At 30.4% G+C, this 10,114-nt stretch overlaps 3 protein-coding genes across 3 annotated transcripts; 2 read left to right on the top strand and 1 right to left on the bottom strand.

The window, feature by feature from the left end:
* The first annotated feature begins 3,180 nt into the window (after positions 1-3,180).
* On the top strand, positions 3,181-3,510 carry LOC141686213 (uncharacterized). The gene has a single exon (XM_074491263.1). The coding sequence runs from the start codon at positions 3,181-3,183 to the stop codon at positions 3,508-3,510; it is 330 nt and encodes a 109-aa protein (XP_074347364.1).
* A 164-nt stretch (positions 3,511-3,674) lies between these two features.
* Positions 3,675-4,103, top strand: LOC141686212 (uncharacterized). The gene has a single exon (XM_074491262.1). The coding sequence runs from the start codon at positions 3,675-3,677 to the stop codon at positions 4,101-4,103; it is 429 nt and encodes a 142-aa protein (XP_074347363.1).
* A 3,756-nt stretch (positions 4,104-7,859) lies between these two features.
* Positions 7,860-8,375, bottom strand: LOC141686211 (heat stress transcription factor A-2b-like). Its single transcript, XM_074491261.1, has one exon. The coding sequence runs from the start codon at positions 8,373-8,375 to the stop codon at positions 7,860-7,862; it is 516 nt and encodes a 171-aa protein (XP_074347362.1).
* Between the last annotated feature and the right edge of the window lie 1,739 nt (positions 8,376-10,114).

The raw sequence follows: 10,114 nt of genomic DNA, 5'->3' as shown, positions 1-10,114 counted from the left end.
TCCTTCTGAACCTACGTCAAATTCCAATTCTGCTGAAGTTCGTAGAATTTATTCTTACCTGAACGGCGTTTTACCTGACCAAGTAAAAGTCTTCAACTCACTAATCAACAATCCTATTGACAATTAAAAGTCAAGAAAGTTAACAAGATTTAAAAACCCAACCCGCAGTCAGATTATGTACCTTGTTCAAGTATAATGTTTTCTTTCACATTCCTAAAGTACAAATTGCTTCTCATAATGTAAAGATAATAATAACACCAAGTATATTTGTTGTTAGCCCTATATGGTACATGCGTAGAAAAATGTCTAAAATGGCACGCATGTAAAAACAGCCCAAAATAGTATGTAGAAACGCAGAAAATGGTAATGTTTAGCTAAAACACTAAATTGCTTAGCGTGTTGGTTGTTATTAATACTATTTTTTTCCTTTTTTTGTCCATGACGCTAGATGAACTTGTGTTTGAGGTTTTTAATTTTTTTTTGTTATGCTAAACGTTACTTAAGTTAGATCGCTTTAAGTAACGCTTTCCCCAATTTTTTCTAATTGGATTGTTGTGCATTTTACTAAGTTTTAATATTTTTAAAATTTTAACGGGGCATTTTGAACCCTACAAAATTAAAAACTGCTAAATTAGATATTAGAATTTTAATTGGAGTTTGATTTCTAAAATCCTGAATTCTATATCAGTGTACCAATTATTAATTTATTATTTTAATATTTCAAAAATCTAAATGGAAGTTGTTGAACTTTAGGAGCCCGTAAGGTTTATCTAGTGCGCACCCGATGGGTAGCGGCCGCCGGTTACCTACGTTAAAAAAAAATGTTCAAGATTGTTAAATTAGCTGTCATTTATTAAAAAAAATTGGATATTCAATTAGTTTATTAATTAAAATCCAAAAAAAATTATAATAATAATTAAAACTGAATAAATACGTATCAAGATAAATCAAATCATAGTCTTTTTGAACAAAACTACGATCGTTGATCGGATCTTTCACTGTTGTATATTTCTCGCTCGCATAGTTGACATATACATCATTTTATAAAGACAATCCAACAATCTGTTGAAATTGTGAGACCACAGAAATTTGACGTGTCGAAACGCATTCGAACAATTAATAATAGTCGTAATCTGATAGGACCCCTATCAATGAACCAATATACGAAATTTTGTAGATGTACGATTCCAGAGAACAAAACAAACAAACTAAACTCTCACAATGAGAGAGAACAAAACACAATATATAGTTAAGAAAACCTATACATAGAACTAAAACTCTTAATGAAGAGATAGATTTATTTGAAGTAAATAAAAATTAGGAAAAATTATCAAAACAGTGTTTATCATTAACCAATCGAAAAAATAAGAATTAAGATTTTGCGAAAGAGAGAGATAGGAGGGCAACTAGTTTTTAAATATTTCTAATATCCAAAGTGAATTATTGAACCTAAAAAATTTATTAAATAAGGATACACCCCTAAGTTTATAAATATTAATTTAAAAATGACTATTGAAAAAATAATATTAAATGATATTTACAGCCGAAAAATAGCACACAATAAGAAATTTAAAATAATAATTATAATAATTTATATACTACGTGTAATTTTATAATACAAAATTAAGTTAGCAATTAAAAAATATAAAAAAAATATTAAATGTTTTATTATTTAAATTATTTAAAATTATAACCTTAAAAATATTTAAAATTACTCATATAAATTGCAACAATCAACCAAACATGATATTAATATACTATCAATATCAATTATAGCAATCAACTAAACATACGTCATATGATATTAGTTTCATATATCGTTAACCCAATACCACCTTCCAAACCCTTGTCATTCCCCTAACAAGTGAAATGACCTCCTGAAGATAAACTCTTAATTAGCGCATGGTTGAATGTGTCGATTGATCCCTTGATCGGGGCGAATAAAAAAGGTGAATTTTGGGATCAAATTTGTAACTATTGTGAATAAAGTAATCACGGTATTATCAAAAGAGGGGTAATATCTATCAAAAAAATGTGGCAACAAATAAATGAAGGGGCTTAGCAATATAGAACATGTTATGAGGAAGCTGTCTCAAAAATGGGGAGTGGTACAAATTTGGACAACATAATTGCGGCAGCTCATGGTTTCCATAAAACTAAATACAATAAGAAGTTTAATTTTGACAAACATTGGAATGATCTAAAGAGACATCCTAAATGGAGACAGCCTAAAGAGACAAATAATGGAAGTGCAAAGAGAACTAAATTTAGTGATTTTGGAAATTACTCATCATTGATGAATGAAACACCAACAGATGAGAATGTTGTTGAATCACCGGTTCGTCCTAAAGGTACAAAAGCAGCTAAGAGGGAGGGGAAAAAAAGGCAGAGTTTAATGATCTTAAAAAAAAGATTATGAAGAAATAAAAGCTAGTTTATGCAGGAGATTAGATCTAATGGCAGAGTTCAATGAACTTAAGAAAAAGAGGAGGCTAGGAAAGAGAATGAATCAGATATGCAACTTCTTACGCTTGATACTAGTATAATGAAAGAGGCTCAACGAGAGATTTATGCCAAAATTATTGAGGAAGTCAAATCAAGACGCAGGTGGAACTAGCCATTGGAATCTAGTTGCTTGTTTATTTTTATTTGGAATTAGTTGTTGGAAACTAATTGTTCGTTTGATTCTGTTTGGAATAAGTTCTTGGAAGTTAGTTTTTGTTTGTTTCTATTTGGAACTAGCCGTTGTAATTTAGTTCTTGTTTATTTTTAGTTCGAACTAGCCGTTTTCTTTTATTATTTTTATCTCCTATAAAACATGTCTGTTCTTTGTGATAGTCTGCAACTCATTTTTTTCATTCACAGTGCAATCAAAATATATACTACGGATGAGAACTCTGATATGTCTAAAGAATTTATTGAAGAAGGCTCGTCAACCACGACTAAACGAGTGATATGCAAAGACCGTGAAGCGGGTCATGAACGATTGGAGAGAGATTATTTTGCTCAAAATCCAGTATACCCTCTAGATACATTCCGACGACGGTTTCGAATGGGAAGACACGTGTTCCTTCGAATTGTGGATGCTCTTTCAAATTTTGATCCATATTTTCAGTAGAAGGTTGATGCATTGGAAAGAAAGGGCCTATCACCTTTACAAAATTCACGGCGGCCATACGCATGTTGGCATATGGAATTGGAACGGATGCAGTTGATGATTATGTGTGCATTGGTACGTCCACTGCAATTGAATGCTTGAAAAAATTTGTTACCAATATTATTTTAATTTTTGAGAGTGAATATTTGCGAAAGCCAAACTCAAATGATGTACAACGTCTCATAAAAATGGGAAAGGCTCGCGGTTTTCCCGGAATGATGGGGAGTATTGACTACATGCATTTGCAGTGGAAAAATTGCCCTAAAGCATGGAAAGGGATGTTCATGAGGGGTCATAAAGGAGTTCCAACAATATTGTTTAATGTTGTTGCCTCATCGGACCTATGGATATGACATGCATTTTTCGGAGTTGCTGGTTCTAATAACGACATGAATGTGTTAGACCGATAACCGATATTTGATGATGTACTAGAAGGTCGTGCTCCTCAGGTAAATTACAATATTAATGGTAACAACTATAACATGGGGTACTATCTAACAGATGGAATCTATCCTGAATGGGCTACGTTCGTGAAACAATTCCACGCCCACAGGGTGAAAAGAGAAAATTGTTCTCCAAATATCAAGAAGGTCATCGAAAAAACGTAGAAATGACATTTGGCGTGTTGCAATCTCAATTTGCAATTGTACATGATCCAACACAATTTTGGGATAAAGAAGATCTCGCTAAAATAATGAGAGCGTGTATTATACTACATAATATGATTGTTGAGGATGAGAGAGACACATACGCCACTCCCTTTGGCGCTTTACCATCTTACGATGATGCAACATATGGCTTACCGCCTCCAAACTTAGGCGAAGAATCTTTAGCCTCTAATGAAATGTATATCGGAAGGACTATCCAACTTTGTGACAGGCAGAAATATTGTCAACTACAATTCGATCTGGTTGAGCATATCACAATGTTCCATAATAATGATTAACTAGCTCTATAGCCCGTGCAATGCACGGACATGCTCTATATTGGGCGAATCGATATTATTTTAGTTATTCTTGTTGATAATATTTCATGTTGTCCCCCCTCCTAATGATGATGGATTTATTTTTGTATATGAGTAGATTTTTATTTTGATGACATTGGTGCAATAGTGTTTATCTACAATTAACGTAGAGACTTGTAGTGACATTTCTTGTTTTTTACTGTTAAGGACGATCCATGAATTTTTTTTAGAAATTTTAGTAATTTTACATAATATAGTTGTTTGTTTACATAAGATTTTATTTTATAATTGTTATTTGAATTTTAGTATTCTTCAATTTTAATTTCCGACCTCAGTAACTCTTTCCCCTCTCTCAAAAAATATTAATAAATCCACATCTCACGGCATACTAGGCGCTTTCGGGTTGTATTTTAATATGTAAACTTTACCAAGATTATTTATTTTAGTTAATATTATCCGTTCATGCCATAATGACGCAGTAAAATACCAATATAAACCAACATTATCATATATTTTATGAATTATGAAGACCATAAGTTAAAGGTTTTTTTTACATAAATTCACACATACATATACATATATATATGTGTGTATATATTATATATACATATATATATATATATGTGTGTGTATTTATATATATATATATGTATGTATATATATATATGAAAGCCCATAATTTATTTATTTTTGTGTAAATACAAAAATATAATACTTAAAGTATGACATGGTTAGATATAAATATATATTCAGTTAGAGGTATCAATGGTTCTGATCCACATAATCATATTTAATATATAAGTTTATCTAGTTCATTTGTTTGTAATATTTAATTCGCAAATATTTATAATAGATCTAAATATTAGTGTTAATGTGATAAATATGGTATATGTCAGTCAACTGTGTTATTAAAGGTCACTGGTAGGCTGTGATAATATCATTAAAATTAATGACGAACAATAATATTTTGTACAAATAAAATTTATTATAATTTAAATGTACTACCACTTTTTATAAATAACATGATTTTGTACTCAAGTTTCTCATGTATTAATATTATTTATTTTGTTATAATAATAATATTATTATTATTATAATTATTATTAATATAATATAAATAATAATTATTATTATTATTAGAATTTTTAATATATATGTTTTATAAACCTGCTATTAAAATGAAATATTTTTTTTTAATGAAATTTAAAATTATTACTATTAATATTAATATTTAATTTTACTTTATATTTAAAATTCACTTATTTATATTATTAATTTGATAATTAATAATGTATGTATTCTCGTTTTTAGAATTTAACTTACGTTAAAAATAAGGACAATTTTTGTAGACAAAAAAATTTGAATCATTAACTAAAAGGGAAATTTAAGGGAAATTTCATTTGAAGACGAGGGTTTTTAATTTTCGGAGCAAATAAAAAGGATAAGACAATACTACGCCATGCCAAATAGAAAAATAAACTGAGGGTAATATAATATTTTTTATTGTCTTGCTCTGATAATTAAGAACCTGCTCTGAAAATATAACATCTCTAACTAAATTATTATATATATACATATATACGTACATACGTACATATGTTTGGATGTATGTATGTATACATGCGTGCATGTATTTCTATAATAATTAGTTATAAATGAATATGTATATATTAAGTATGCAATTATTAATCTATATTAGTAAGTCATAACTTAGGTATTATATGATCCATGCATATATCTCTATAATAATTAGTTATAAATATATATATATATATATATATTAAGTATGCAACAAACTAATCGATATTAATAAGTTAATGATGTGATAACTTATGTATTATATGAATTCTTATGCAATGGTTATCATTTAAATTTTTTATACTAATTTTTTAATAGAGTATGTAAATTTTATGAAGAAATTATTTTTAATGACTTACATATTAATGATGTTTTAATTGAGGTAATAAAAATTACATGAATGAATATGTATTAATTATATAATAATGAATGAGTATTAATGATTAAAACAAATAATATTTGGATATTAATTAATGTATTTATGATTAAATAATGAATGAGTATTAATGGCTAAAACAAATATTGTATGGATATTAACTATTATATTCATGATTAAATTTGCTCATTAATTACCGTATCTATGATTAAATAATGAATGAACATTAATGGTTAAAACAAATATTATATGAACATTAATTATTGTATTTATGATTAAATTTGCTCAGCGAACCCCTGTTGCTGTATTAGATATATAATAGATAGATTTGTTTCAGATGTAATATTTTAAATTGTCATGTTCTTGTAATATTTTATTTTTTAATTATGTAATGTATTTTAATAATAAGTAATATTTTTATTTTTAATCCTATTAATATATAATTTTTAAATTTTAAATTTTAAACACGTTTAGTCGGAGTGGGTCACTTGATTTACCAAGCCCATGAAGAAGGAAATGGCAGTGGACTTGGGTCACTTGATTTACTAAAAGTTGGACTTGGGCTTTGAATAGGAGCTGGTTGACCACCTAATTTACCAAGCCTATGTTTTGCTTACTGGGCTTCAAAAATAAGGAAATGGCACTTGCTCGGCCTATATAATACGGCTTAGGGTTAGGGATTAGCACCCGTTTATTGTAATCAATTTCATGTAATCATGGTTTTGGAGGTGAAATCGAGTTGCAGCCGATTGATTTCTTTTTGTACACGAAGCTGTCTCATCATATTCGGTCTCTCAATCGCCCCTTTTTTATTAAATATAAGGTATCAATTTCGAGACTCTATTCACTTGTGCAATCTTTTATGAGTATAATTTATGTTTTTTTTAGTTTAATTCTTCATTTTTATTCGAATTTCTGAATTACTTGCAGAAACAATGAAGAAAGTGCTCCACGAATCTCGTCCCCGTCCCCGTACAGTTTCAACTCAAGTTTGAAAATGTTTTTATGTTTCCTGCAAGCAATTGTTGGGCTCACTGCTCACCATTTCATGGAGTGCAGAGATTCTTAAGGTCCTCTTCTTGTACAATCTTTTATGAGTATAATTTTTTTTTATTATATTTAATTCTTCATTTTTATTTGAATTTCTGAATTACTTGCAGAAACAATGATTGTGTGTAAAGTGTATGAAGAAGAAATCTAGAATGGATACGTTCACGTTCATTTTTGGTTGATCTAGCTTTGTGTAATTGTGTGTGTGTAAAGTGTAAGTAAGACACTGGCTACGACTTTGTTTCTGTAAAACGAATCTGCATGTTTATTATTAGTTATCTTTTTGGCTAGTGCAAACATAAACTAGAAGCAATAAAGAGGATTAAGCAGCAGACATGTTGACCATCATTTTATATCTTGCATATTTTCATGTTCAGTAATCATTCATGTGCATTACTTTTACATGAGAAGGTCTAGTAATAAGTTCCTTTAGATTAATATTATTGATCTTGTTATAAACTTATTCTTATAATTTTCTTAACAAGTGCCCTGGTTTTCAGCAATTGTTTGAGGAAGCTGTTGCAGGCCATCTAAATCCATAGCATCTGACCGTGATTTGCTCAGATGAAGCCTCAAAATATTATTACTGTGGATTCTTCTTTAATGTCCATCCAATTATTTAGAGCAGCTGCACCTGCAACCTACTAGATGCGGTAATGCCCAGAATAGTACATGGGTGCAGAAAGCAAAAGGTGCAGATAATTACTTTAGTCTCTTCATCTTTTTCAAAGACCCTATTTATATCTTTTTGCATATATAGGATAATAGGATGCCTCCGCTGGACCTTTGTTGCACTGTGGAGCAATCAGCTTTTGTTTCTTTGAAGTTCCAGCAGTCTCCAGTGCTTCTTTCGGCCTGAGCTGCTGCATAAGAATCTCGCTAAATAAGGGGTTCTGAAATGCTTTGGCCATGCTAATGAACATCTGCTGTTGCTTCTGTTCAGTCCTTCTCAGCCTCTCTTTAACAGATAACAGATAATTATCTGCATTCTCCTGTTCCTTTTGGATATTCATAATTTCAGTCCTCAACCTGTCGGTATCACTCTCTAATTGTTCGAGTTCTGCCTCCTGTATAAGGCGCTCTCCATCACTTGAATGCTGTGAACTCTTTTCATCCCTTAAGACATGCTGCTCAGGTTGCTGTAAATTGGTATAAGTAACACCGCCTCTCTTGTAGATGCTTCTCAAAAAATTGAGTTTTGAATATGGTTCTCCCTGATCATGAGCCAACTCAGTCCGCATTTGTAGCATTTTCCGACCTTTCTTTTAATCAATTCGTCAAACAATCTCAACAAAATATATACAGCAACAAATATAATCCACCAGAATTGAAATACTACCCAACATATTACTGATGTCATCAGTGCAACCATATTGCCCTGGTTTTCTGCAATTGCTTGAGGAAGCTGTTGTAGGCCATGTAAATCCATAGCATCTGACCGTGATTGGCTCAGATGAAGCCTCAAAATATTATTACTGTGGATTCTTCTTTAATGTCCATCCAATTATTTTAGAGCAGCTGCAACCTACTAGATGCGGTAATGCCCAGAATAGTACATGGGTGCAGAAAGCAAAAGGTGCAGATAATTACTTTAGTCTCTTCATCTTTTTCAAAGACCCTATTTATTATCTTTTTGCATATATAGTAGATAAATACTTGGTATTCCTTCCGTTCCTCTGCGGTAATTGTTCATATTCCCAATTGAATACTTTTTAGGCGATTGTTCAGATTCCTGATTGGCATATGATCTTTAGATATATAGTCTTACCTTTTCACAACTGTTGAAGGAATTAACTTTAGTGAATAAATGAGGTCACAAATATAATGCCTTGCTAGCTTGTAATCAGGGTCTTAATTTTAACCATCCAGTCTTCTGTTGTAGACAACAACGAAATATTAAATGTGTACAGGCTCTTTTTAACAATGTTCACTAAATTAATGTGCTTCTCTGATTGGTTTGTGTACCTTTTTCGTAACTTCCTGTACCAGATCTAGACGCTACTCTATTCCCTGATGATGGCCGTACAGTATTTTTAGAATAAACTTTCTTGTCGAATATGGACTGATAGTATTTGTTTAATGTAAAAATAAACTAACAGCGCCATAATTTAAATAGGAATTTCCTTCTTCTTGTTATACTTGGTATTTGAATAAACACCTTTTAATTCATAGAGTAATTGACAATGTTGGAATTTGAATTTGTAAAACGTAGATGTAAAACGTATAAATTTACAGCAGACAAAAGTTTTCCATGGTGTGATTTGTTAAAATGATGATTTGAGTCCATAAAGTGCTTCTATTAATTTCAGCTTAATTGTAATTTGGAGTCGATGTCTATTATTCAGGTCTTAAGCTTACTAGAGATACTGAACGGAAGAATTTGTATGCTGATTTTGATGTGCATACAGTTGAGGAAACTTTTCCCACTAAAACTTCTCGAGTTGCATCTTGGATGAAGTAATTCTATTATATGCCAATCAAGTATTCCTTTGGCTAAATATTTATGCGAGTTTTTTTTAAATGCTATAATTTGTCATTTTATGCTATAAAATTACTAAATCTATGACGACACTATTAAATTTGGTGTTATGCTTTGACATGTAGTTTTCTGTTTTTCTGATGTTTTTGTGTGTGCTTGATTTCTTAGAACAGTAAAACAAGTTAAGGAATAGATATTTTAAGCTTGAAATGCAAGAGAATCTGATAGGATTCAGTTAGAGAGAGAGAGAGAGACGCTGGTGGAATAATAACTTCTATTTTCTGAATAATAGTTCAAACATGAACGTAATTAAAATATTGATGATCTTTTTATACTAAACCTCTACTTACAGTAATAGATTACAACACCCTTGCTATACTACTCTAGCTTTTCTGTCCTTAACCCCTCCTTCAAAACTATTCTTTAAAACAGGAATCCAAGGCCTTCTGTTGCGCACAGTATATTCTTGAACTTTTCTGTAAAGATTTGTATAATTGTACTTCATCAATT

Source organism: Apium graveolens, chromosome 9 (genome assembly GCF_009905375.1).
Source record: "Apium graveolens cultivar Ventura chromosome 9, ASM990537v1, whole genome shotgun sequence".
In the NCBI taxonomy this organism is placed as follows: domain Eukaryota; kingdom Viridiplantae; phylum Streptophyta; class Magnoliopsida; order Apiales; family Apiaceae; genus Apium; species Apium graveolens.
The sequence above is the reverse complement of the archived record's forward strand: the minus strand, read 5'-3'. Positions and strand labels throughout refer to the sequence as shown.